The sequence below is a fragment of the Aulonocara sp. 'chitande type north' Nkhata Bay genome, linkage group LG6, assembly GCF_057382095.1.
Source record: "Aulonocara sp. 'chitande type north' Nkhata Bay isolate Kocher_YH1m ecotype deep benthic linkage group LG6, A_spYH_male_GT1.1, whole genome shotgun sequence".
Lineage (NCBI taxonomy): Eukaryota > Metazoa > Chordata > Actinopteri > Cichliformes > Cichlidae > Aulonocara > Aulonocara sp. 'chitande type north' Nkhata Bay.
This window is the reverse complement of record NC_141349.1, coordinates 44,241,885-44,269,384: the sequence shown is the minus strand read 5'-3', so window position 1 is coordinate 44,269,384 and position 27,500 is coordinate 44,241,885. Positions and strand designations below refer to the sequence as shown.

General features: G+C 48.9%; 5 protein-coding genes across 13 annotated transcripts in view; 3 read left to right on the top strand and 2 right to left on the bottom strand.

Annotated features, from left to right (window-relative positions):
- The window catches only part of ndufaf5 (NADH:ubiquinone oxidoreductase complex assembly factor 5), a 12,163-nt gene extending 952 nt beyond the window's left edge, over positions 1-11,211 (top strand). The window contains exons 2-12 of the mRNA XM_086297205.1: positions 3,843-4,213; positions 5,658-5,698; positions 6,112-6,175; positions 7,303-7,350; positions 7,447-7,550; positions 8,864-8,903; positions 8,980-9,177; positions 9,267-9,327; positions 9,803-9,886; positions 10,713-10,795; positions 10,958-11,211. Of these exons, the coding sequence (XP_086153331.1) occupies positions 3,977-4,213; positions 5,658-5,698; positions 6,112-6,175; positions 7,303-7,350; positions 7,447-7,550; positions 8,864-8,903; positions 8,980-9,177; positions 9,267-9,327; positions 9,803-9,886; positions 10,713-10,795; positions 10,958-11,020 (1,023 nt within the window). The 5' untranslated portion in view covers positions 3,843-3,976 and the 3' untranslated portion in view covers positions 11,021-11,211. The remainder of the gene's footprint in view (positions 1-3,842; positions 4,214-5,657; positions 5,699-6,111; positions 6,176-7,302; positions 7,351-7,446; positions 7,551-8,863; positions 8,904-8,979; positions 9,178-9,266; positions 9,328-9,802; positions 9,887-10,712; positions 10,796-10,957) is intronic.
- esf1 (ESF1 nucleolar pre-rRNA processing protein) overlaps positions 1-16,034 on the bottom strand; it is a 22,500-nt gene extending 6,466 nt beyond the window's left edge. Inside the window, exons 1-7 of one of the 4 annotated variants that reach the window (XM_086297161.1) lie at positions 15,514-16,034; positions 4,864-4,928; positions 2,073-2,434; positions 1,608-1,909; positions 1,409-1,522; positions 1,210-1,319; positions 334-486 (exon numbers count right to left, since the gene is read on the bottom strand). In XM_086297161.1, coding sequence (XP_086153287.1) covers positions 334-486; positions 1,210-1,319; positions 1,409-1,522; positions 1,608-1,909; positions 2,073-2,412 — 1,019 coding nt within the window. In that variant the 5' untranslated portion in view covers positions 2,413-2,434; positions 4,864-4,928; positions 15,514-16,034. Of the gene's footprint in view, positions 1-333; positions 487-1,209; positions 1,320-1,408; positions 1,523-1,607; positions 1,910-2,072; positions 2,435-3,251; positions 3,379-3,542; positions 3,634-4,863; positions 4,929-15,513 lie in introns of those variants that run through there. The other 3 variants (XM_086297162.1, XM_086297160.1, XM_086297163.1) reach the window with 3 other exon arrangements.
- On the top strand, positions 11,352-14,833 carry LOC147328665 (uncharacterized). Its single transcript, XM_086297214.1, has 2 exons — positions 11,352-11,928; positions 13,641-14,833. The coding sequence occupies exons 1-2, from the start codon at positions 11,880-11,882 to the stop codon at positions 14,357-14,359; spliced, it is 768 nt and encodes a 255-aa protein (XP_086153340.1). The 5' UTR covers positions 11,352-11,879; the 3' UTR covers positions 14,360-14,833.
- On the top strand, positions 15,233-20,529 carry LOC147328663 (dynein regulatory complex subunit 4-like). The gene is made up of 11 exons (XM_086297186.1): positions 15,233-15,403; positions 15,528-15,620; positions 15,923-16,120; positions 16,218-16,424; positions 16,505-16,559; positions 16,730-16,935; positions 17,599-17,766; positions 19,607-19,693; positions 19,770-19,979; positions 20,092-20,157; positions 20,232-20,529. The coding sequence occupies exons 1-11, from the start codon at positions 15,401-15,403 to the stop codon at positions 20,265-20,267; spliced, it is 1,329 nt and encodes a 442-aa protein (XP_086153312.1). The 5' UTR covers positions 15,233-15,400; the 3' UTR covers positions 20,268-20,529.
- A 2,823-nt stretch (positions 20,530-23,352) lies between these two features.
- Positions 23,353-27,500, bottom strand: part of kif16ba (kinesin family member 16Ba) — a 21,919-nt gene continuing 17,771 nt past the window's right edge. For 3 of the 6 annotated variants that reach the window (XM_086297112.1, XM_086297113.1, XM_086297116.1), the window contains 4 exons: positions 26,210-26,332; positions 24,923-25,012; positions 24,171-24,254; positions 23,353-23,822 (listed from right to left, as the gene is read on the bottom strand). In XM_086297112.1, the coding sequence (XP_086153238.1) occupies positions 23,661-23,822; positions 24,171-24,254; positions 24,923-25,012; positions 26,210-26,332 (459 nt within the window). In that variant the 3' untranslated portion in view covers positions 23,353-23,660. The other 3 variants (XM_086297111.1, XM_086297114.1, XM_086297115.1) reach the window with 2 other exon arrangements.

The window sequence follows — 27,500 nt, the reverse complement described above, 5'->3', positions numbered from 1 at the left end:
GCTGGAACAAATCTGTGTGTAACTATTGGATGATTAACGCGCGCGTCATCATGGTGACCCTGCAGCGCGTGCACTCTGACCTTTGACTGAACTAAAGTTCATGGATGGAAGCTCAGCTGGGGAATGTTAAATACTCAGATCCTGGCTTCCCTGCAGACGTCCGATTCAGGAACGACTACATCTACAAACCTTCATTATGGAATAACTGAAGCGGGGAAAGCTGAAGTTTATCAACAGGAACACATGAGTCACTTTAGTCTGCTCGCTGACACGCAGGTCCGAGCGCAGCTAGCGTGAGCCTGACGTGCGCGCGTTTGCCGTTTGCTGACGTACCGCAGGTCGAGGACGGAGCAGCTGCTCTCGTACTCGTAGCCGTCGCACTCCTCGTAGATCTTCGCCGCCGTCTGGGCCGAGTCGCACTCCGCCACGGCGTAGAAATACTTCAGACGCTTGAACTGGTAGTCCCGCAGCTTCTCCCTGTAAACCCTGAGAGCACACAACACCCATGACCGTCTGACAGGTCAGCAGGGAGCCCCGCCCACCTGATACTGCACAGCTGTTTTTAAGTGTACACAGAATCACTGGTGTCCAAATGCAGCTTGTTTCAAAGCAATAAGGTTACAGTTACAGCCACTTCATTAGGTACACCTGTGCATCTGCTCGTTAATGCAAATACCTGATCAGCCAATCACAGGGCAGCAGCTCAGCGCATGCAGACATGCTGAAGTTTAAACTGACCCGACTGATGAAGAAAGGAGGTTTCAGAGACCATGAACGTGTCACGGTTGTGTTTCTGCTGATCTGCAGCGAGCAGCAGCTCCCTGAGTGAAACGCTAGCAGAGGCGCCGCTGTGATGGCGTGGAGCACTGCTCCAGCAAAGCTCAGGTCATCTCAGACGGTTTCTAGAACACCACGATGAGTTTGCTGCACTCACTACAGCACCTGTGCGATGATGTCATGATGATGTCACTCCAGCAGATGTTGAATCTGATGCATGAAGAATTAAGAGTGCAGGGTGTACCTAATGAAGTGGCCTGCATATTCATGTAATCCACCTTTTATGTTGAAAAGCCAACAAACGTCCCGCCGGTGCCAAACCGTCAGAGCCGACGCAGCCTCATGACACAAACTTTCCCACGAGCTGCTCGACTAACAAAGTCTGGCTGAAAACTGCATCTAAATCCCGCCTCTCTGTGACATCATCATTACCTCTCCTCCTCCGTGTCGTCCTCCGAGTCGTCGGGCAGCGCCTTCAGCTCCATCGGTCCCTGACTCTCCTCCGCCTTCAGCCTCTCCTCCCCAAACTCTGACGGGTAGATCTGCAAGCATAACCCAGCACGCACTGTGCTGATCATCAGCACTTCCCGGCTCCGCCCACACACAGACAAACCCACGCAGGTCTCCTTACCTTCACAGAGAGCACGGCGCCGCCTTTGGGCGTGAAGGATTGGAGCAGAGCCAGCAGGTCTCGGGCCTTCAGCCGGTCCCAGTCCATGTTGCAGACGGCGAGCCGCGCCGACACCTAACGCGGTGAGATCGTGTTAGCAACGTTTCCTGGTGGCGCAGACTAACCTTTGACCTTCAGCCTTTACCGCACACAGCATCACCTCGTCGCTCCGCGGCGCGTCTTTGCACAGCTCCCCCCAGTCGTGTTCGATCTCCTCTTCCTCTTTCCTCAGGATGGCGCCCACGTCGTCCTCGTCGTCTTCGTCCGAGCTCGTCTCGATGTTGCCCTTCCCCCGGGCCAGATCCGGCCCACTGTCGCTGTCGTCCCCCGAATCCAGGCCCGACTCCTCTTCATCAGATCCACTCGCCTCGTCACTCTGCGCCTCCTCCTCCTCCTCATCAGAGACGCTTAGGTCATCTTCATCCTCCTCTGCAGACCGCTGCTCGTCATCATCTTCAACACCTGCATCAGCATCGAACAGAAGAGAGACGGTCAAATCGTTTCTGACACGCTTACCTGAGCAGGGTCAAAGGTCACCTGGACACCCCTCAATCATCCACACAGTGTTGCTATGGTAACGGCGTGTTTTTACCAGAAGTTCATTAACATGAAAACATCTCCTGACCTTCAGAGAGACTCGCTGCTCCTTTAGGCTGCTCTGCTTTGGCGCCGCCAACGTCCTTCTTCTTCTTCACCTCTGCTGCTTCCTCGCCCTCGCCAGCTTCCTCCCCCTCGGAGTCGGACAGTTTGTAGAAGCGCTTCAGGTCCTCAGCGGAGGTGTGGTTGATGGGCCGCCCTCGCTTGTCCACCGTGTACTTGACCTTGAAGCGCTCGTCGTGGAACATGGACTGAAAGCGTTTGTCGATCTTGACTTTGCGCTCCCTCTCTGGCATCTCCCAGAACCGCGGGTCCTTCTGGACCCGGAGGAAGCGCTCGTCCCCGTCTGGGCGTTTTTTGGACGACATGGCGGTAAAATCCCAGCGTCACCTGCAGAACAGAAACCAGTTAAAAACCACGTTTCACACCGAGCTGGTTTCTGCTCGGACGTCAAACCCAACCCCCAGCCTCTTGATGGACACACGTGTGGCATTCAGGGTCATTCAGTAATCCTCATTACTACGATCACCGGCTCTTATGAGGTCGTAGAACTGAAAACGCTCACGTTTTAAAACACAATTTTAATGCCAACAACAATGACACGGAGCAAAGAAACGTGCAGTGGTGGACAACATGAACTCTGTGATGTCAGTGTGTACAGCGCCAGTCCTTCTTCTTCATGACCTCCGCTGGATCTTCTGGTCCTGAAGGACGGAGACTCGCTCCTGCCTCCTCCGAGCTCCAGGCAGACCACAGTTTGTCCCCCGTGCAGGAGCAGTGTGGAGACAGTCTGTGCAGCAGGCCGGTCCAGTGGACGGAACGGCTGCCTCACAGCTCTGGGTTAGAACCTGCTGGTTGTCCCGGCTCCTGCCTGGGTTCCCTCTGAGTTCTCCAGCTTCCTGCTACATGCTGCGTTTACAGGTGCCGGCTGACAGACCGGCGACCTGCCCGGGTGGACCCGCCTCTCGCGGTGTGAGCGCTGGGACAGGCTCCAGGCTTCCAGGCTGTGATCGTCCGAGGAGGCAGGAGCTGAGGTCCAGCTGAGGTCACGAGAGGTCAGCGGCGTGTAAACACTCCCTTATTTCTCACTGTCATCACAGACGTGTGCGAACCGACGCAGCAACCGGTGATGACCTCACAGGTATCAGTGTCGTTGAGCCGCGATGAGCTCAGACTGCAGCGCCCAGACGGTTCTTATCGATCTCACCGTTTTATTGATCTGACGGTTTTGAATCGTTCTCTGTGCTCTTGTCTGTTTCATCCTCTGAAACTTTTGGAGGTTTTAAAGAGGATCAGGTTTGAAATCATCGCTCAGTTTGCGCCGCACACCTCAGCCTGGCTTTCTGTTTTCATGTTTACAACCTGGAGACACCGGAAATAGCTGAGAGCACAGGAAACACTTGAGAGGACCGGAAACAGCACGTCTACGCTTGAAACATCTGAAACACCTGAAACAACGCGAGCTTTAAATTAAACTTAGAAACTGGTGAAACTTTACCAACACAGTGTCCGCTCCTCCGCGATCTCACACACGTGTTTACCCAGCTTGCAACGCTGTAGCGTCATCTGCTCCGCCCCGCCCCTTTCTCTAAGGCGAGCGAAGTGGGACAAACAGGAGCGAAACGCGGTTTAAACACAGCGTGACACGGCAAACAACAAACGCAAATTATTTTATTCATTTAATTTTATTAAATTAACTTATTAATTTAATTATCACTGTATTGTTTATATATTATTTTATTTAATTTAAGTCATTTTATTTTGATCTTATTTTATTCAATTTTACTTCCGTTCTCAGGCTGTGATCCGTTTCCGGGGTTTCCGGTGAGCTCAGCTGAGGCCGGTCCGGGTTTTGGGTCTCTCCCCTCGGAGGTGACCCGGTGTGGAGGCTCGGAAGTCTCCGTGTTGGTGTCTGTGAGTTTGTTCCGCGGGATGAGCGGCAGGCTGTGTCGGAGGCTCCTGCGGCTCGGCCTCCCTGCGAGCTCCGCGGGCGGCTGGAGCCGGCTCTCCGGGGCCGGTCTCAACGGGACCGGGCCACCGGGGGCCGGGCGCTCCGGGCTGTCGGGCGGAGGCCGCATGAACGTGTTCAGCAGGGAGATGAAGCAGAGGCAGAAGGACTGGGCCGCCCAGCTGCAGGACAGCCAGCAGTACGACTACCTGAGGCAGGAGGTGAGCCCGACCCACACACCTGTCCGGTTTTCTGTGTCTTTGTTTCTCCAACTTTATTTCAACAGAAACTTTAACAACAAACACAACACACGGAGAACACGCTGCACAACTGTATTCCAAATCATAACACAGTGCAAGAGTATGTATAAGTAAACACACCGGACAGAAATACAGATTAAACGGGGAAAGTGACTCAGACACACTGAATAATTAAATAAGACATTAAAATATTACAAATATTCATGTTTTCAAAGCTTTCTTGTTGAGACAGGAACAAACTTTCTGTTTCTGTCCTGAGAGTGGACAGCTTACATTTACAGATGTGGAGTTTGATCGATGAGGGAAAAGCACGAGAGTCTTTCTCACTAAAGACGCTGTCAGAGATGAAACTAACGATATGTTTCCATAAAAGCTGAGTAAAGGCAAATGTTTCTGTATCGCTCTTCTGTTTTTGAAGGAAGCTTTGACAGGATCAAATCTATGAATGAGCTTAAATGAAATCTCCTTCACTTTGTTAGTAAGGAGGATTTTTTGTGGCAAAGACCAAACCTTTATCCAATCAGCGCCCTCGACAACATGAGTCCAGAAAGAAATGGGAGGAGGAACAGAGATAAAGAGACCTAATCTACAAGAGGAGAAACACATCTGACCTGATGGAGACTCTGTCAGGACAGGGCGGGGCTTGGACAGGTGTGGGGACACTGGGATGTTACACCTGGAAGGAAGAGCCAGTGTTATTGAAGAATACCATCATTAAACCAGTTTTCAAAGAAGGGCGATTTATTCTTGTAAAGATGTTACAGATGTTCCAAATATAACATCTTTGTGGAGAACGGTGATGTTTACAGATCCAAGAGTCTGCTGATGAAAGTCCAGCCACCCAAATGTGAAAACACGTGATGAGAGGAAGTCCAGATAGATGCTTTTACTCCACTTTTTTGAAAGCATCATTTAGGGAACTGAAATCTATCAAATTTAAGCCACCATTGTTAGAATTGTGATCAATTTTGTTTTTCCACAGAAAATGAAATAACAGTTTATCAACAGAGTTTCCTGTGTGCTCTGCACGCGTGTAGTTATGCAATTAGAGATGTCCTGACTGACGTGCACCACAAATGTCCTCGTCTTCCTCCTCTCCGCCTCCCTGCAGTTCCATCTTCATCCTCCACCCTCCCTCTGCACACGCTCAGACCAGGTCAGCCTCTCTGACCCTGAGCGGTCCCTCTTATGTCCATCTTCAGCTGGTCCTCAGCCTCATCAAACATCTGGATCATAGAGAATGAGATCAGAATTTGCAGCTGGGTTTGACACCACCATCAGTGATGACCTCACTGAATGAATCACATGTTGTTCCTGTTGTTTTGTCTAAAGGGGGGGAAATGATTTCATTATAACAACCAGACCCAGCCACGCTGATCAGACGTCCTGTGCTGTTGGTTTGCAGGTCGGGAGTCGAGTGGCCGATCGGGTTTACGACATCGCACGGTGAGTTCCTGACGAGGCAGCTGGACCCATGTTTCACACAGTTTAACCACAGAGAGACACGTCTGCTTCAAAAGTCATGGAAATCATCTGAGGAGGTCAAAGAGCAGGAAACGTTCACACAGCCAGATCACTCCAATGCAGTTTTGTTTCTATAGCAACGATCACAACAGCAGGCGCTTTATATTGTAAGGTAGACCTACGATAATACATGCAGAGAAAAACCCAACAATCACATGACCCTCTGTGAACAAGCACTTTGGCGACAGTGGGAAGGAAAAACTCCCTTTTAACAGGAAGAAACCTCCAGCAGAACCAGGCTCAGGGAGGGGCGGGGCCATCTGCTGTGATTGGTTGGGGTGAGAGAAGGAAGACAGGATAAAAAACAGTCACCGTTTGTCTTCCTGTCTCCTCAGGACGTTTCCTCTGGCGCTGGACATCGGCGGAGGAAGAAGTCACATCGCAGAGCATTTAAGCAAAGTACAGTGTGTGTGTGTGTGTGTGTGTGTGTGTGTGTGTGTGTGTGAGTGTGTGTGTGTGTGTGTGCGTGTGTGTGTGTGTGTGTGTGTGTGTGTGTGTGCGTGTGTGTGTGTGAGAGTGTGTGTGTGTGTGTGTGTGTGTGTGTGCGTGTGTGTGTGTGTGCGTGTGTGTGTGTGAGAGTGTGTGTGTGTGTGTGTGTGTGTGTGTGCGTGTGTGTGTGTGTGCGTGTGTGTGTGTGTGTGTGTGTGCGTGTGTGTGTGTGAGAGTGTGTGAGAGTGTGTGCGTGCGTGCGTGTGTGTGCGTGTGCGCGTGTGCGTGTGTGTGTGTGCGTGTGTGTGCGTGTGTGTGAGGTCACCGCTGTGATCACATGTATTCAGCAGCTACAGACGGGTCGGATTTCCTGATCAGAGATGAACCGATGAGCACAGCTCAAGCTAAAGCTCTGCTGTTTCTGCTATGACGTCACACTGTTGCTCATGTTAAACACGATAAACATAAAGTCACGAGCTCGGTGTGCAGAAAAGGCCTCAGACGAGTCTTTGTTACCTCGGTAACGAGCTGATGTCGTTTAGATCTCCTTATATGGTCATCTCCACAAACTGTCTGTAGTTCACCAAAACAATCAAATAGAAAACCTGAAATCATTTTGTGAGGTTGGGAAACCAAAATAAACAAAGTTATAGAGGAACTCTTATTTATAGTTTTGGATTTGTGCGATCACAGACTGTCTGAGGAGGTTTTAGGTGAACATGAGACTCAGAGTCAGCAGCTTTGACAGCTGCAGAGACGACACCACAGCAATAAAAACACTGAGATAAAACTGAACATATAACAGCTACAGACGCACAGCTTTCTGGGTGCTGCCCCTCTGTAGGCTTCCCAGAGTCGGTCAATCAGCACAAGGTGGAGACAGGAGCTAAAACATTTCAGACAGAATCAGAAAAAGGTGGATTATTCTGAGTTGTGAATCATGTAAAGCTGCTGTCAGAGTCAAAGAATAAAACCAGAGAGCGGGCGATGAGCAGAACGTTAAACATGAGCTCAGATGTTTGTTGCCTGCGTCTGTGTGCGCTGCACGAGTTTCACTGCTGTTATGATGAGCTCTGTGCTGACGATGTGTCCCGCAGGAGGTGGTGGAGCGTTTCTGCCTGACAGACGTTTCCCAGCAGTCTCTGGTGGGTCCTTAGACTCGTACTCAGATATCAAAGATGGGGGCAGGAGTTTGAAGCAGACTGCTGTAATTTCATATGTGAATGTTGTTTTCTGATCAGAGACGGAGGAGGCCGAGCGAGATCCCGACTCACTGCGTCCTGGCTGACGAGGAGTTTCTGCCGTTCAAAGAAAACACCTTCGACCTGGTAGTGAGCAGCTTGGCGTGAGTACCAGAGCTCGTTTCAGTGCAGGTTGTTTCAGTGCAGCTCGTTTCACTGCAGCTTGTTTCACTGCAGCTTGTTTCACAGCAGCTTGTTTCACAGCAGCTCGTTTCAGTGCAGCTCGTTTCACTGCAGCTCGTTTCACAGAAAAGGTTTGAGTGACCGACTGTTTGCTGCAGTACCAACTTCAGCCACGAGATGGCGTCTGAGCTTTTTTAATGGTTTCCTACAGTAGTGTTTTATGTCAGGTTCATGTTTTCTTGTTTTTTGTGTCTTTTTTATAATTTGTGTGTCTTTGTGGTTGTTTTCAGTTTGAACCTCGTTCTAACATCTTACTTGGTTATTCTGAGTCTCTGTGCCTGTTTCACTGCCTTTCACAGCTTTTTAATAACTTCCTAAATAAAATTCAAATTCAAATTTTATTTGTCACGTACACAGTCATACACAGTACGATATGCAGTGAAATGCTTACACAACTGCTCGTGACCTAAAGCAAAAAAGACTATGAATAGGATAGGAAATAAATATGAAAATTAAAAAGGGTAAATTTAACTAGGAAGGAATAAAATAAAATATAAAAATTAAAGTTGAAAATAAAATAACTGTACAACAAAATACACAATATAGAACTATATAAGATGTATGAAGAAATATAAATAAATATATACACAATAACAGCAGCTGTACAAGTATTAACTGGAAATGAAGAATATAGTGTCCAGTGTTGTGCAATCCACATTATGTCTTGTGCAGTGCAAATATGCTTAAAGTGATTTAAGTGATGAAGTGAAAACAATGTCCAGAAAGTCCAGTGTGTGTGTAAGAACCATATGTGTGGGTCAGTGCTGTGTGGTGGTGTGATTGAGAGACCGTATCGCCTGCGGGAAGAAGCTCCTCCTCAGTCTCTCTGTGTTGGTCTTCAGGGAGCGTCATGCTCGGAGATGACGAGCACGTTTCCGGCGTTGGCGGTATCTTCCTGTCTGCAGCCTGTTTATGTTTCTTTTACACTGTTTAATGTAAATGAAGTCAAATATATTGATCATGTGATTTGTGCTGATTATCTCAGTCACAGTTTGAAAAGATTAAATTCATCATATATTTTTAAATGGTTGCTAATGGAACTGAAGGACATCGTGAATAAATAATAACCGATAATCAGGTCGTTAGATTTTTATGTCCAGAAATGCAACGAGTGATTTTAAGGTTAAAAAAATCAAATGTATGAAATAAAGTGGGTCTAGACTGAGAGGACCAGGGTTTGTTATGAACAACATGTGTGCTCATTAAAACTGCAGCTGAGCTTCATGCTTTTCAGTCTGCACTGGATCAACGACCTGCCCGGAGCTCTCAGACAGGTGAGACGAACCTGCTGCGATACCATGACTGACTGCAGCTCGCCCGTTAACGTTTCGTTGTGCGCCGTCCTCTCAGATTCACCAGGTGCTGAAGCCGGACGGGGTGTTCATCGGAGCGATGGTGGGCGGCGAGACGCTCTACGAGCTGCGCTGTTCCCTGCAGCTGGCCGAGACGGAGCGGGAGGGCGGGTTCTCGCCCCACATCTCCCCCTACACCGCCGTCACCGACCTGGGAAACCTGCTGGGCCAAGCTGGCTTCAACATGCTCACTGTGGTGAGTCAGCGTGGCTGCATTTGTTAAACACGCAGAATGTTTTACATCAGCTCACGGTGACCTCTGACCCTTCCGCCTCTTTGTTCCAGGACATCGATGACATTCAGGTTCATTATCCAGGAATCATGGAAGTCATGACGGATTTACAAGGTACGAGCTGGGAACCATTCGTTTGAATCATGTGGTTCCTGCAACATTCAAACATGGCTCTACAGTCGCCCTCTTCACGTGGAAGCAAAGGAAAGCGAACGAGGATCTGCACCTGATGAGCGCAGAGCCAGAAATGACGACTTCAGTCTGATCACAGCGACTCTCAGAGTCGTCGGCACAGAGCTTTAGGTGACCGAGTCCCAGGACGCCGGCTCGTGGAGGTCCCCGAGTGAACGTGCTGCTTTTATTCCTCCTTTCATTTGCCTGCAAACAGGCTTCAAACCGAGCGGCAGAGGCTCCGCCTGAATAAGAGAGCATTTCAGGATTCGCTGTTTAAGCTAAAACAGTTTGATGACCTCACTGCGGTTTGATCGCTGAACCGGTTTCGGATCTGAAGTCATTCGTGAGGCTGTTAGTTTGAACAAACTTTCGATTAAAGTTTAAAAGTGCAGTGTTCGTGATGTGCTGTGTGCAGGTATGGGTGAGAGCAACTGTGCGTGGAACAGGAAGTCGCTGCTGCACAGAGACACCATCTTAGCAGCAGCAGCGATTTACAAAGGTGAGTCTGAGCCGCTGTCTGATTGGTGCTAAATGACATGTGATACACTGATGAGTATTAGTAGCGTCAGATTCACAAAATGTGTGGACTGGCCGATTTTGTTCGTACCGCCCGGTGCACGCGAGGGAATCGGTCTGCTCCATGTTCACCTCGTCCGAGCAGGAAGCCAGAAAAGGTGCACGTGTACAAACCGGAGGGATGAGGAGACGCGGTCGGGCTGAAAGGAGGAACAGAGGATGAAGAACACCTGATCACCCTTTAACCCAGGGGTCCAACTCCAGGCCTCGAGGGCCGGAGTCCTGCAGGTTTAGACGTGTCCTTGATCCAACACAGCTGATTTAAATGGATAAACGACCTCCTCAACATGTCCTGAAGTTCTCCAGAGGCCTGGGAATGAACTAATCATGTGATTCAGGTGTGCTGACCCAGGGTGGGATCTGAAACCTGCAGGACGCCGGCCCTCGAGGCCTGGAGTCCGACACCTCTGCTCTAGACTCTAACCTGACGCTAGGTGAGGGTTTAAAGGGATAAAGCACTTCTGAGCGTGAGCACAGGCAGCGGTGTAGGTAACAGGTGGAGGCGTGGCCTCAGTTTGAATGAGGTTGACACGAGCACGTGCGTGAGAAGGTTCTGGGTTTGAATCTGCGTCTCTGCTAACAAACAAACTGTTATTCGTAATTAACGATAGTTGAACAAACACTGAAGCCAGTCAGAGCCGACGCCGTGTTTCTGTTTGCTCATCAGTGACGCGTCAGGCTGGCGCTTTAGTCACAGCGCGGCGGTTCATGTGTCACTGTGTTTTTCTCATGTGCCTGAAATGTTTCAGAGATGTACGGCAGTGAGGACGGCTCCATCCCCGCCACCTTTGAGATCCTCTACATGATTGGCTGGAAGCCTCACGAGTCTCAGGTGAGAACACCTGATGCTCCGTGCGCTTCAGTCTGTTTCTGCTGCGTTCACGGTGGAGCGATCTCCATCTTTAGGACGTGAGCGTGGCAGAATAACAAACAGCTTCTGCTTTTAGAAAAACCAGATTTTAGAACCATGACTTCAGCGTTTTTTCTCTTTCAGGCCAAACCGGCGAAGCGAGGCTCGGCCACCGCGTCGTTTGGAGATTTATCAAAGACCGGCTGACCGAGCGGCACGGACCAACCGTAGAGCCTCGGAGCCGACTGTAGACGCCATATTTAATGAAAATAAAATGTTTTAGAGGCAAGAAACGTGAACTCTGATGTACAGAAGACAAATATGATGTTGAAAGAGTTTGTCTTTGACAGGAAGTTGTCTTTTAGAAATCTAAAAATAAAAGCTGACACATCTGTTCACGTGGCTGAAACTTGAGAGAAACCAAACGGTTGAAGTGGGATCGAAACACTCGAAGTCACGTTCACTCAAATATCAGACACACAGCAGCAGCTCGGCGCATGCAGACGTGGTGAAGGCGAGCTGCTGAAGTCCAAACTGAGCATCCGAATGATGAAGAAAGGTGGTCAGTGACTGAACGTGGCACTGGTATCACTCCTGTCAGTGAGAGCAGGAAGCTGAGGCTCACACTCACAGACCTGGCCAGCAGATGGAGAAAGAGTTTGAGTTTTGGTCTGAAACTTTTGATCAGGGCTGTATCTGCAAATCAAAAACCTCAAGACCAGAGAGATCAGGCTGATCCCAAAACGGCGTTCATGAGGGTCGCCGCAGGGTGGAGCGCGCCAGGGCGAGTCCCGCCTACCTGCTGTTTAACTGGTCCCATGTGAAATAACCTAAGATGATAAAAATATGTGAATGAGGAACTTTAATACCTGCATATGGGTTTGGCAAATAACTAGAGAAGATTTTTTAAAATAGTGTTTTAAAAACATTTTTGTTCAAAAATCACTCTGTGTGATGTCAGCAAATTAGGAACGAGTGTTTGCAGCCGCGCCATAAGTAGCCACCCGTCACTCAGAAGTTCCTCTTTCATAGAAACGCTGCTGCCGCCGCTGAGACGTCTGCAGAGATGCTGCTCTGCCTGCTCCTGTGTGTCCACGTCTGTCACAGCGCTGCAGGTAAGAACGCCTCCATCAGCATGTTCTCACGATTACAGCTGCAACAACGTAACACTGTTTCCTCTGGTTATCTAAGGAAGATAAAGGCTGTTATGTTATGTGACGATTATATGAAGCAGAACAAAAGGACAGAAACTGGAGTCGGTGTTAAGAGAATGAATATGAAAGTGTAGGCGCTGCTTCTGGAGCCGTTTGAGCCACGTGCAGGTTTTATTTGCCGTTCGTGTGTCTCCTCTCTGTGGGGCTCGCTGTGTTTCTAACCATGAGTCCGTCTGACTGAGAAACTGAGCCTAAACACACACACATAACCACGCTTACAGCCCTGCCCTGAACCCTCGCCCGCCTCCTGCGACTCAAACGAGACCAAAACTTCCAAAATAAACTTCATGTTTTATTCACACAGACCATAAACTCATCAGGGAGGTGTTGACTAAGCTCGAGCCGGGGGCAGCAGATCGCCCCCGGCTGGCAGTACTAAGAATGCAGGTTTAAAAGGCTTCAGCATCCAGGCTGTAACATCTGATGAAGTGGTTCTAATTTTAAAAAGAAAAGAAACATAACTCCAGCAGGGCAGGAGTCTGAGGAGAGGAGCCAATGGAGTCAGTCCTGTGGGGCTCCGCCCATGGCCCAACTGTAGGTGGCTGGGAGATAGCAGCTAGATACAGCTGGGCAGTGGAACCAAGTTCCTGCAGTCGCCCTGGGCACGAGGCGGGGGCTGGTGTTCCTGTATCCCCTCAGTCCATGAGAGAGTTGCTTCCCTGCAGCTCTGGGTCAGGGTCCTGACTGCTACATGCCAAATGCAGTTCAGATTACCTACGTGGAGTCACCTGGTGGGGTGGGACTCCATCGTTCGGCTGGGAGACGTCAACACTCAGGTGGGCATTGACATAGTTGGGAGGGGCCTGTGTTCTGTTTCTGGACTTACATGCAAATCACAGTTTGTCCATAATGACCATAACGCTGTCCACAGGCACTGGGAGGCCGGGGACACCTCCACTCCTGGAGGAGCTGCAGCTCACGGTGGTTTTAACCCCAGAACCATAACGACATCATCAAAGAGGCCAGCTTACACCTGCTGACTCTGACTGTGGATCGCTTCACTGGCACAATTCACATAAACTTATTAAAGCAAACTAATCACATCTCATTTCTTATTATATGAGATAAATTCAGGTTGTAGGTTTTACTGTGAGTCTGTGCTGAAAGGGCACCAGAGGACGTCTGCCAGTGGTCCTTTAATACACCTGATATATGCGTGACATGCACGACTGCAGCCGTCACAGCAGAGTCACGGAGACTGAACTAAACGAGAAATCAAACAAGCATTCAGAATTTTTATTATCAGGTCAACAAGTCCAGAAAACTCAAGTCTGTCGCCTTCAGGAGCAAAATGAATAAAATGCAAATATTAGTAAAGACATTGATTTTAAACCACATCGCAGAGCCGTCCATCAGGTTCGTACGCAGCTCTGAAGGCTGCTTCCTGTCAGAGAGCAGTTTGTTGGTTCCTCAGGCTCCTGAATCTCTTTATCTGAAATAAAGCATAACATGAAACAACAGACTAAAGATAGACAAAGGGGAAATGTCCTTTAAATGTTTAAAAGATGAAAATAACTGGAGGGAAGGAAGGCCGGTCAGCGTGGCGTGAGTCAGGAAGCATCTGATACAGATTCAGACATGTGACATCATCATTTCTGCTTTTTCCTTGGCAGGAATCCCCACTGTCAGCACACGGCAGCACACGGACGCTGTGCTCACCTGTCCTCATGCTCAGGGAGATGTAACCTGGAGCCGAGCTATAAGAGGCACCCGGGTGACTCTTCTCACCGTCCGTAACGGTCACGTGAACAGCAGTTCGAAGCGCTTCGGTTCCCGTAACAACAACGAGCTGCTTATCAGGAATGTGGTAGAGTCTGATACTTCGATGTATCTGTGCAATGAGAGGAAGACCGCCTATCTGAATGTGACCACAGACCCCAGCGTGGTGGATCGAACAGTCACCGGGAGAAAGGACGACCCTGACCGGAAGGTGACGGCTGCAGGTGCTGACACAGCGCCCCCCTCAGACTTGTGGAAAGTTCCTGTTGGCGTGCTGGCAGGAGCTGCACTGGTGCTGTTGTCCATGTTGACTCTGAGACTGTGGAAAGCCGAGAAAGCAGCGAGGGACACGAGGGCGGTGCTGAGCGAGGTGGTTTACGAGGAGATCGGACACGCCGACGTGGAGACCGGCCCAGCCCCTGAGTCCAAGGTGGAAACCCCTTACTGCTGCTCCGACGTCGGCAACCAGTCAAACACCTCCACAGCACCGACTGCTCCTCTGTACAGCAACCAGTGCAGGCCCCAACCTGAAGGACACGCCTCCGACACCTGCGTGTATCACCTTACCCAGAATCCTCTGCAGATAGAAAGCAGCTGCCGGAGCTCCTCCTGACTCCTTTAAACCAGTTATCATGGGTGAGGGGCGGGTGAGACTCCTCCCCCGCGTCCTGCTCCTCCCTTACTATCGAAGGACCATCACCTCCAAAAATTAACTTTCATTTAGTCAGACCTGTAGGCAGTGACTGAGACCATGAACCAATCAGGAAGCAGTTTACCGAGATCAGCGCTTTCCTCAGCAACTTCTATCCAATCAGAACACAGGAGCCCCTCCCACATGCCCTGGAAAGACCATTTCCATCTTTTAGATACAGTCTAATTATTTTCACGTTGCTGAATCAGTTTACGTACAAAATGTCTTAAAATATGACGAACAGGCTGCAGCAGCAGATGCAGATCTTTAATATTATGTGTAAATTTATAAAAGTGATCTTTGAATAAATGATGTCAGTTTATTTTAGAATCACTGCTCTTTGGAAAGCAAAATAATAATAATAATAATAATAATAAACTAAACCAGCAAGAAATATTCATGCTTTAAAAGCTTGCAAGTTTTTTCTGCTTACAAATGATTCAAATAAAAATTTGTTCTCAAATTTTCTCTCAGAGGCCTAATGACCAAAGAGCATCAGTTTAAGACTTTAAATATAAATTATAAGAGGAAACTGTACAAGGCACAACACACACACACACACACACACACGTGGGTTATTCATGTCTTGTGGGGGCATCTAATTGACACAAAGGTCTCCCTAACCATCTACAATGAATGCCTAACCCTCACGCTAAAACCACATTTTTAGTCTCAAAATTGGGGCTGTTGGTCCCCACGAGTATAGTAAACCTCGAATTTTTGGTCCCCACGAAGATGTTAATACATACACACACACACACACACACACACACACACACACACACACACACACACACACACACACACACGTAATACAGTCCTGCGTTGCCATGACAGCGTCTTTTGTTGATAGTGGAGCTGAGGCTCAGATAGCTAACAGCTAACGTGTTTAACTCCAGCCGCAGTTTTCTGTCAGTATAATTAAAGTTTCCGGATCCCTGTGAGTCTGCGCAGTGCGGCACGATGGTGAGTAAAGTTTTACTTTAACCGGTGTTTTTTTCAGTCATGTTGTTGTTAGCATGTTAGCTTAGCCCTAGCCTGTTATCCCGATGAGCGGAACGTCACGCGCCTCTTACCCTTCCGTCCTCAGCCGCCGAAGGCTAAAAGCAAGAAGAAGGGCGGGAACGTGAAGTCTTCCACGGTGGTGGACGGTCTGTCCACGGAGGACATGTCCAAGGATCAGGTCAGAGCTGCTAACGGTGCTAACGTTAGCCTCTCACAGTGTGTGGAGGTGTGAGGAGGTCCATCAGGGGGTCCGCGGCCCGGCCCGGCCCGGCCCCACAGTCCAACACGTAAAAGGCCCGATTATGATCGTAAAGTAACAAGTACACTGTCCACTTCATTAGGTACACCTGTAACCTCAGCCTGAGAAAATAGATTTACCTGCAACACCACAATCAGATGAAGTTTGAGGCTCTGTGTATTTCCTGCAAACGGCAGTTTTAAGCGGTACGTTTCAGTGACCTGAGCGTGTCTGACCTCCAGCTGGAGGACCACATCATCCACCTCCGGGAGGAGCTGGACCGCGAGCAAGAGGAGAAAAGCTACTTCCAGCTGGAGAGAGACAAGATCCAGGCCTTCTGGGAGATCTCCAAGAGGAACCTGGACAAGACGAAGGCCGAGCTGAGGAACAGGAGCCGGGAGAGAGATGAGGCTGAGGAGCGCCACCGAGTCGAGATCGAAGTGAGCTGCGCACGCGATCCTGGAGGTTTATTGTACCCTAATCCTGACTTTATCTCAACTTAATCTTAGTCCTGACCCGTCCTTGGTCACTGTCCAGGTCTATAAGCGGAAGCTGAAGCACGTCCTGTCTGAGCAGCACAACGCCATCACTGAGCTGAAGATGGAGGCCGTCTCTGCGTCCTCGCTGGTCGAGAAGAAGCACGTGCAGTCTGAGATCGCGCTCCACAGAAACGTTCAGGGTCTGCAGGCGGAGCTCACGGAGAAGAAGTTCCACATCGAGAGCCACATCAAAGCGCTGCAGCTGGTGAGTCGCTGCCCGTAAATCGATTTAACACTTGATTTTTACACCTGGACACCTCGGTGATGTCACTTCCTCCTTGACAGAAACATCAGACGGAGCTGATGGAGCTCACCAACCACTACGAGCACAGGATCAGAGGTAAGAACACCTGTGAGCTCGGCGCCGATCAGGTGGCCTTTCAGCCCTGGGACACCGACCTCCTCCTTCCTTTCCCCCACGTGTACTAGTTCCTTCCTATTCTTTTCCCACTCCTTCCTCTCCATTCATCTTCCTTCATAACCTCTGCTGCTGTTTCCCTCCCTGCGCAGACATCGAGGTGAAGTATCATAAGAAGATGCAGATGATGATCCAGGAGGAGAAGAAGAAGCGTCAGGTGGCGGTTGCCGAGCTCGACGAGAGGATGAAGAGTCGAGAGGCGGCTCTGATTGAGGAGCACGACCGAGCTCTGCGGAGAGTCGAGGAGCATTTCACGTCCACTCGGGAGAGACTGCTGACAGACCAGAGGACGCTCAAGGTGAGACCCGTGAGCCGGGACGGAGACTTCAAGGCTGTGACTCAGGAGGCGTGCGGTGGGTGGAGCACAGGGACACAGATTCAAGGTTTTTACACATAAAATAATATTTGGAAACTTTCATTTTCACAGACTTTGTGTTTGTTTGCAGTCCTCCAGCTTCAAAAGGTCAAAGGTAACACAGTTGGACATGAAATAGCATTTTTACACAAGATCTGATGGAGAGTTCAAAGAGTTCACGGCTGCCTGCAGGGTTAGGGTACCGAAGAAGAGCTTAGAGTTCTTCGAGAACGATCTGCTTCGTGCGACCTGTTGGGCCGCTCACATTTCAGCAGATCGGGCAGGAATGAGGATCTCGTTTCTGAGATGTTTGACCAGAACATCTTCACAGATCTGAAACTTCTGTCCAAGCTGTCTCATTGTGACTCACTTCCTGCTGTGGATACGAGTTACATAGCAGATCTTTTTAGAGCAAGTTCTTTATGAGGTAAAATATCTTCTATGTGTTTGCTGCAGAAACTGAAATTAAAGGAAACTTGCTGTTAAATTCTGGATCCTACATTTCCCAGAATGCTGCTTTTTGTTTGGGGCTCACTGCTCGATAAAGCTGAGACCTGCCAGCGGTGTGGCCGTCTGTCTTCACGCTGCGTTTCCTGTGTTTGGTAGGAGGAGCTCACGGAGGCGCAGAAGCAGCAGGCTCGGGTGTCCCGAGAGTTCTCAAAGGCTCAGGAGGAGAACAGAAGCCTGAAGGAGGCTCTGCCGGAGGCCCAGCGGGATCTGGCTGAGCTGCGCCGCCGGCTGGAGGAGCACAACCGCTGCAAGGCCCAGATGCTGGTGCGTTGCTAAAAGCTCCACCTCCCCCCACCATGGCGTTGATAGGCCCCGCCCCTGCTCCTGAGGCTGCTAGCATTACTAGAATGGTGATGCAGAGCATTTTTCCTGTTAATAACTTTATAGATTGCGGCTCATTGGGAGAAAGCACCATCAGGTCACATGGTCGCCGGGAAGCTCGCCCTTATCAGAGCAGAACCTGGACAACAAAACATTTCTGCTCATGGCTGATGTCATTCAGAGGGAGACCCGCGACATCAATTCTGTCTTTAATGGAGATCATGTGACCACAGCTTCCAGTCACAGCTCAGAATAATCCTTCTTTATCTCATCCTCTGAAACAAGCTCCTCCCACTTTCAACTGACATTTAATATGGACGACCGGCATCAGTGTATTACAATAATAATAACTATTATTATTATTATTATAAACATAAATGAGGTCAATATTAAACTAAGCCAGTGCAGAAAACAGATTCATGACCAAACAGGTGACTCAGGAACATGAAAGCTGAGCGGCAGCTTTACGCACCTGGAGGCTTCTCCTCATAAATCATCGGTTGTTTGGATCAGCAATCTCGTTTAAATATGTCACACTGCAGACAAACGATGTTTGAGAGGGGAAATTAAGTTTATAGGATTCACAGAAAGTGTGCAACAGTTAATCTAAATTAGGCAGGTGCAGAAATTTGGGCACCAGAAAAATGACATCAGTATTTAGTAGATCCGCCCTTGGCAGCATTAACAGCCTCTAAAGGCTTCCTGTAGCTTCCAGTGAGAGTCTGGATTCTGGTTGAAGGTATTCTGGACCTTCGTTGACTGGAATTCATGCCACCCTCAACTTTAATGAGACTCCCAGTACCGGCACTGGGCCCATGGCCCCACAGCATGATGGGACCACCACCAAATTGTACTGTGGGTAGTGTTTCTCTTGGCCTGCTGGGTTCTGTTTCCACCATGCACGCCGCCTCCTGTTGTGTCCAGAGAGCTCAGTTTTAGTTTCATGAGTCACAGCAGTTTATTCCAAATTGCAGCTGGCTTTCCAGTCGTGCTGTAGCATACCTCAGGCTTCTTCTGCATACTCTCTCATACAGCATCTCTTTGTGCACAGTGACACCATCTGCAGCCAGAAGGTATCCTTCCCCTAAACCATGATGTTGAACAGTCTTTGTTTCCAGTTGTTTGAGGCTCCCATGTTGCCACTGAGAACCTGTTCCTGTTCTGTTGGATTCACCTGCATGTAGGTCAAGTGTGGCTGAGCTCACCAAACAAATTCTCTGTTCCAATAAAATGGTAATAAAATGGTAAATGGCCTGTATTTGTATAGCGCTTTACTAGTCCCTAAGGACCCCAAAGCGCTTTTAAACTACATCCAGTCATCCACACATTCACACACTGGTGATGGCAGCTACATTGTAGCCACAGCCACCCTGGGGCGCACTGACAGAGGCGAGGCTGCCGGACACTGGCGCCACCGGGCCCTCTGACCACCACCAGTAGGCAACGGGTGAAGTGTCTTGCCCAAGGACACAACGACCGAGACTGTCCAAGCCGGGGTTCGAACCAGCAACCTTATGATTACAAGGCGAAAGGTATCGAATCAATAAAACGACAAAGGTGCCTAAATTTCTGCACCTGCCTAACTTAGAGTAACTGTTGCTCACTTTGTGTAAACTTTATTTCACCTCTCAAACATCATCACGTTCGTCTGCTGTGTGACAGATTTAAATGAAATTGCTGCTCCAAGCAACAGATGATGTATGAAGAAAGATCATGAAAATGATCAGAGGTGCCCGAACCTTTGCACACCACTGTAAGTAACTGATGATGTCATCGCTGACAGGAGAGCCGGGCTCAGATGAAGGTCGTGGAGAGGGAGCTGAGAGATCTGACACTGGAGCACGATCTGCTGCTGCAGGCCTCTGAGAAGGTAACCCGCCCCCATCATCTCCTCTCCTGCCTCCATCCATGATGTTGACGGTTGTGACCATGTTGGCGTCCCGCAGGTGCAGCAGGAGCGCGACGAGCTGCTGAAGAAGCAGAGGGACGCCATCATGGACGTGCAGCAGAGGAGCGAGCTGAAGGCGGTGATGTTGGAGAGGAAGCTGGCAGCGCTCACTGAAACCTTGGAGAAGAAGGAGGCTCAGCTGTGCGCCGCGCTCTCGGCCTCCAGCGCCGATCCGACGGCAGCAGGCAGCGCCGCCAGCAGGCTGGAGGTAAAGATGGCGCTCGCACGTTTACAGGAAGCCAATCGTTAACACGAAGATGTGCAGATAAACGTCTCCACATCCAATTAGATCCGAGCGCTCACATGTCTGACCTTTGTAGGCCATCGTGGAGCAGAAGCACAACACCATCGCGGCCTTAAAGGAGGACCTGGCTCAGCAGCGTAAGGTGAGCGGTGGTGGGCGGGGCACAGCTCACCTGTCAGCAGCTCAGGTGGTGACTGACTGAGCGTTTCTGTGCAGGGGTACGACGAGCAGAGGGAGGGGCTGAAGACTTGAACCTGCGCAGCAGATCCTGGAGGGACCGGCCGCCACGAACTTGCCGCCACGGATTTGAAAAGAAGTTAAACTCTTTCAAAATAAAACGCATTTCCTTCTGAAGATGTGACTGAATCGTTCCACGAAGCTTCTCCAATAATGTGGAAAGAAAACTTGATCCTTTTGACTGAATATTTCTGCTGTTATTGTTTACAGACCTCACTGCTGCTGCTGATCTACCAAAACAAACTAAATAAAACTTCTTTTGGTTGGACTTTGAATTTTTATTGGTCTGCACTGAAAGGTTTTGGTTCTTTTCCCTTAAAGACAAACAGCAGGGATTCACTCCGACACGAGGGCGGAGCGCGAGGGCGGAGCACGATCGCTGCACGCTTAGCATGAAAGTGATTAATGTGCAGCTGTGAAACACGGAAAAGAGAAACAACAGGATCCACATGTCAGCTTTTATTTAAATACATGGTCAATGTAGAAAAGTCAGTTATTAGAAACGTCACTGTTTCTGCTTCACTGAACATCAAACCTGGAGCTCCGCCTTCTTAATTGGTCTGTTACTACGGTAACCTCACAGCAGCTAAAAACACCCCAACATCACGAACACGTCCAGAGGCTACAGCTGCCTGTGTCACCATCCACCTGTCAGTCAGAGGCCACGCCCCTAATCATGAAAACTTTTAATACAATTTAAACGTCCTCGGCTGTTACGGAGGAGGAAACAGTCCAGAGAGCAACCAGTTTGTGCATCAGGCTGTGAAACTGTGTGATTCACTTCTTATTTTAAGCCCAGAAGTTAAAGTTTTAAAGTTTTTCCCAGTGATTCTGTAAAAGGAGTTTTTTTATTTTTTTGCTGTGGAGCTGAAGGTTTTCACTCTTCTCGTTAATCGTGGTCACAGTTTCTGATGATGAACTCCGTGTGCACTAAGCTCAGGCTGCTTGAAACAGTTTTTTCTGGATAAAGTCACTGAGCTGGCTTGAAGTGGGTGGAGCTAAAGCAGACAGAGGCTGAACTGAGATAAAGGATTTGAGAAGCTTTGGGGCTTCGACTCGGAGTTCGATCTGTCTGAGAGCAGCACTCACAGCCCAAACCGTGATCTAGGTAACGTTCTGGGCGTCTCTCGTCATTCTTCCGACTCAATGAGTTAAACTGCAGGAATGTCTTAAAGACATAAAGACCTGGATGGCCGCTAACTTTCTGCTTCTTAATTCAGATAAAACTGAGGTTATTGTACTCGGCCCTGAAAAGCTTAGAAATATGGTATCTAACCAGATTCTTACTCTGGATGGCATTACCTTGGCCTCCAGTAACGCTGTGAGGAACCTTGGAGTCATGTTTGACCAGGACATGTCCTTCAATGCACATATTAAACAAATATGTAAGACTGCGTTCTTCCATTTGTGCAACATCTCTAAAGTTAGAAATATCCTGTCTCAGAGTGACGCTGAAAAACTAGTTCATGCATTTATTACTTCCAGGCTGGACGACTGTAATTCATTATTATCAGGATGTCCTAAAAACTCCCTGAAAAGCCTTCAGCTGATCCAAAATGCTGCAGCAAGAGTCCTGACAGGGACTAGAAAGAGAGAGCAGATTTCTCCTGTTTTGGCTTCCCTTCACTGGATTAAATAATCAGGCCCCATCTTATCTTAATGACCTTGTAGTACCATATCACCCTATTAGAGCACTTTGCTCTCGCTCTGCAGGCCTACTTCTTGTTCCTAGAGTATTTAAAAGTAGAATGGGAGGCAGAGCCTTCAGTTTTCAGGCCCCTCTTCTGTGGAACCAGCTTCCAGTTTGGATTCAGGAGACAGACACTATCTCTACTTTCAAGATCAGGCTTCAAACTTTCCTTTTTGCTAAAGCATATAGTTAGGGCTGGACCAGGTGACCCTGCATCCTCCCTCAGGCTACGTTCACACTGCAGGTCTTGATGCTCAATTCCGATTTTTTGATCAAATCCGATTTTTTTGTCTGCTCGTTCACACTACAAATAAAATGCGACAGCAAACGCGCTCTAGTGTGAACGCTCAAAGCGGCCCGCATGCGCAAAAGAAGACGTCCCACACAACGCGCTCTGTTTAGACCCAGACCAACAGCATTGTTTGACAGATGGCCGTTAATATAAAGACTTCGAACTTTACGTTTCCCAGTTTTTGCTTTAAGTTATTTTGTTATTTACATAATAATGTAAATAACCTAATAATGATCCTTGTTGCTGTTTTAGAGGAGCGGTGCTTCTAGCTGCAGATTTCTGTCAGAATCTGCAGATTATACAGTACAAATAAAATGTTCACGTTTCTCCAACGCTGTCTTCCCAACAGTTTCACGGGATGGACAGGAAGCATTCACGATGTCTTCTTCGGCACTGATAATTGGTGTCTGTCTTGTGTCAGTGACTAAAACATCGGATATGTTTCAGATTCAGGACCACATACGAAAGTGACCCAGGTCGGACCTGAAAATATCGGATTTGTGCCGTTCACACTGTCACACCATGATCGGATATGAGTCGCATAGGGTCAGAAAAGTCGGATTTGATGCGCTTTCGCCTGCAGTGTGAACGTAGCTTTAGTGATGCTGCAACAGGTGTAGGCTGCTGGGGGATTCCCATGATGCACTGGGTGTTTCTTCTTCACTCACTATGTGTTAACAGACCTCTCTGCATCCACAGCATGTCTTTATCCTGTCTTCCTTCTCTCACCCCAACCAATCACAGCAGATGGCCCCGCCCCTCCCTGAGCCTGGCTCTGCCGGAGGTTTCTTCCTGTTAAAAGGGAGTTTTTCCTTCCCACTGTCGCCAAAGTGCTGCTCATAGGGGTCATATGACTGTTGGGTTTTTCTCTGTATGTGTTATTGTAGGGTCGACCTTACAGTATAAAGTGCTTTGAGGCGACTGTGTGATTTGGCGCTGTGTAAATAAAGCTGAACTGAATTATACATAATGTAGACGCTCACAGTAACTGTCCAGGTTCAGTGTGGCTGCTGTTAACCGAGGTGTGATCGTTCACCTGTTGTGTCGTGACAGCGCGGCGCTCAGCGATACAGAGATCCACCTCCTGATGATCGCAGTGACAAACAGAGGAGGAGCTCTTCTGAAACGAGTGAAGGTTTAATGAAGTGATTCTAAAAACGCTCAGACCCACTGAGCGCGAGCAGCTGAGCGCGTTACATACAGACCACGGATCGTGCAGAGTCCCACCTGCCTCTGGACAAACACTCGTGCTGAGCAGCAACTGATTGGCCGAGTCTGACGACAGCAGGGAGCCGGAGAGGAAAAGCTGACCTGCACGTTTTCCCTGCTCCTGACCCGCTGAGGCGCCGGGAAAAAGGCACCGAGCAGTTCTGTTTATGTTTTGGTTTGTCAGAGGTTTCCGCCGCCCTCTGATGCGGCGCGGCGGTCAGCCGGTGCCGTGGCTACTGTACTCGAAGACGCCTTTCTTGAAGAACGAGGAGAAGTCGCAGACGTCTCGTTTGGACAGATGGAAAAGGCCGTCTTCGTCCGCTCGGAGGGGCGAGCTGGAGGACGACAGCATCACTCGGAACAAGTTCCTCAGATAACGCTGCAGTGAACCACAGAAGAAGAAAGTCGGCTGTGTTAGTGAGCCAAAACATTAAGAACACTCACAGGTTAAGTGCAGCTGGCCCTTATCAGACGTCCTCATCATCCTCCTCACCATCATCAGTGCTCTTTGACTCCCTCTCTGTCCTCTGAGAATACCTGCCTACAGCCCACCCCCACACGGACCACAGCCAATCAGCTCAGACTCAAAAACGTTACGTTTGAAGTCTTCGAGTGAAAAATTCATACAAAATAAAGCACACGCGTCCTGGTCACCTCTCGTTCAGATTACTGTAACGCTGTTCTCCCAGAAATCTCCTTAATCAGCCCCAAATGTTCCTCCACGTACCTCCAGGTGATTCTGCCGCTCGGCGACCATTCGCTCGTCCCGGTTTCCAAACAGCTTCTTTGGCGGGAAATCGAGAGCGGCGAGCTGAAACAGACAGAGTTCAGAGACGATCACCTGGCGCCAGAACACTGAGTATAAAGGTATAAGCTAGCCTCTTCATCAGGACGTCTCTGTGACCAATCTGTAAGGCTGAACCTGGACTGAGACCAGGTGAGCTCAGGTGACTGTGGAGCACCGTTTGGTCTTTCAGGTGTGCTTCTGCTGCTGCACCAGTCCCTCACCACAAAGACTCAAACCAGCAACTTTCAGATGATCCTTTAATGATCTGTGTTTCAGTATTAAGTTACGAGCCAGATGCGTCATCAGTGTCCTGTGGGCTACGCTGTAGAGCTGAAGGTTTTCACTCTTCTCGTTAATCGTGGTCACAGTTTCTGATGATGAACTCAGTGTGCACCAAGCTCAGGCTGCTTGAAACACAGTGTTTTTCTACTCTGGGATCTGGATAAAGTCACTGAGAGCTGGCTTGAAGTGGGTGGAGCTAAAGCAGACAGAGGCTGAACTGAGATAAAGGGTTTGAGAAGCTTTGGGGCTTCGACTCGGAGTTCGATCTGTCTGAGAGCAGCACTCACAGCCCAAACCGTGATCTAGGTAACGTTCTGGGCGTCTCTCGTCATTCTTCCGACTCAAACACAGAAACGTTTTTCTGCTGCTTTGATCTGTAAACTGTTCTAAAAGCTGGTGACGTGTCTCACCTCTGGATATTTTAACTTCAGGCTCTTGTGCATTTCCCGGAAGCGGCTGTAGCGTCTGAACACCGTCCACGTCTCGTCCATCACAGTGATCTGACCAAAGAGAAGCACATGAACATCGAGATGATGGACACCAAATCTGAGCTCGCTGATCTACTCAGCCATTCTACAAGAATGACACATCTGGATACCAGTGGAGATGGACCACCAGTTTACTTGACTTATTGGTGACGAGTCAGAAAGTGCACGAGTCTGTCATTTCACCACTTTAAGTGAAGGCGAGCAACAGATCCAAGCGGGCGTGGCCTGAGAGAAGCTCTGCTCAACTTCGAGGTGAGCGACTGAAGCAACTACCAATGAGAGTGCAGGACACTGTAAATACGTTAGAGGGTTACCAAGGCAACCAGACCCTGGAACCTCTAAAAGCAAGGAGTGAATCGCTTCCAGCGTGGACGCAACTTTAGTGACGGCGGTGGCTCCCGTGTCGACTTTGGCCCGTGGCGATGGTGCTGTGCAGACTGCGATCAAACGACGGTTTCATGTAAACAGCTGAGCTTTTAATCAGAAATGTAGTTATTAACAAACGCGCTACGAGCAACCGTTTACCCCCGTGCATCGTTGCTAACCGCAGTAATTCAAAGAACACGCACAGAGCGTGCAAGTCAAAGATGTAACTCAAATTCTTCTAAAGTTCAAATTTCAGAAAGAAACAAAGTAAGAAATGAAAATTGTGGACTTTGGCAGCGTCTTCGGCGTCACTTTGTTCTTGTATTTGTTTGGTAGCAGACAGAGACACATTATTTACTTCATACTGACGCCAACGCACCACATCTGGACTTCAGACTTGTTGGTTTGAAGGTGTGAGCCCTCCTGTGAATGTTAGAGAGAAGGCAAAAACAAAGTGGATGTGCGACTGAGGCAAATCATATAAAGCGCTTTGAGTGCTCAGAGTAGGAAAGTGCTGATTAAGAACCCGTCAATTTAGCATTTAGTTTCTCATGGCCGTCGCCCAGGTTCCCCCTGTGAGCCCTGCCCCTAACGCCGGTTCACCAGAACACACCTGCCCTGGTCTTTGAAAGTTGTTCTATGAACTCTTGACAATAAACGTTCTGACCTGCTTCATAAACACAGAGTGAGGGTTGCAGGTCGTCACAGCTTCAGGGTTTAAGCAGCCAACCCATGACCCTGACACTGTACATGTGTACCTAATAAAATGCACAAGCAGTGCAGACGCAAGCATGAAATCTCAGTTTTAACATGCATTTAGATAGAATCTGTGATTGGACTCACCTTCACCTCAAACTCAAAGTGCTCGTCCTTCCCCTGCCCGCGGAGAACGTAACGAGGAATGCTAAGTTTAACAGGCTCCTGAAGGCCGCCACAGCTCGTCCCAGGAGGACGAGACACCAAGTGCTGGACAGGAAGTCGTTGAAAAAGAGAAGGAAAAAAGAAGCGGAGGGTAAAAGGCTGACTCGGAAAATTACAATCAGGAAATTGTTCATTTACAAACCCGTTATAGCCAAAAACCTCCAAACAAATCAGAAATCAAACCAAAACTTTATTACTCGGTCAGCATCCCAACATCATGTCTCTGCAAAGAAATTACACATGAAGTAATATGAACATGGAAGCCACTCCTCTACAGTCTACATGGTGCATGTACACTGGCCACAAACAAATCATTCGACGAATAAACAGCTACATTTCTGTATCATCAAAGTTAAAAAGTTTACAATTTTATTAAAAAAATAGAAAAATACTTCAAGATGACGCACCTTTTAAGGTCCAATTTATTAATTAGAATTCATGTAACATCTTAAAATAAATAAGGTGTCTGATTGTGGACAAACACGAGATAGGCACACTGTGTCCAGGTAATGCTGGGCTTCAGGTGCACAGGTGATTAATCAGAGTCTGAGCTTCAGAGGAGCAGCCAAAGCATAATTTCCAGGATTCACACGGACCTCGATCAGAAGGAAGGTCGGCCGCGCCACGTCTGAACTGCACCTCTCTCTTCACGGTTTGCGATTTGGGCTTCATAAAAACAAAGTCTACCACCACGCAGGTGTCGGTCTTCTTCACGAGCAGGCACCTGATGTCAGAACGCTTGCGGAGTTTGACTCCTTGAAACTGTGGGTGGGTGGGGACCAGACTGGATCCCCGCGGCACTGGATGAAAGACGCCATCCTCTCGGAGAAGAGCTACGTGGGTGTCCGTCAGGAGGAACTGGGAGATGGTGTCCCCGTGCACACAGGTAGAGTTCTTGACTTTGACGCTGGTGTAGAGCAGGGGACGGACATTAGCAAGCGAAGGTTTGCCGGGACCATCCATGTTCCCGTGGATGATGTAGAGCAAGTCAGCGAGGACGCGCTTAAATCTGGAAGTGATGTGAAGCCCGCTGTCAAGGATGACGTCAGGAACTCTTGAAGTCCAATCCAGAGAGATTACCATTAGGTCGGCAGAGAGCAACGGCTGACGTTCGGTCTCTTCAGGGATCTTCTCAGGAAAGAGAGCATTCAGCAGAGCCCTGCAGAAGTCCTGAGTAAGCTCTTTGCTGTACGTGAAGATAGCTAGGACGGTG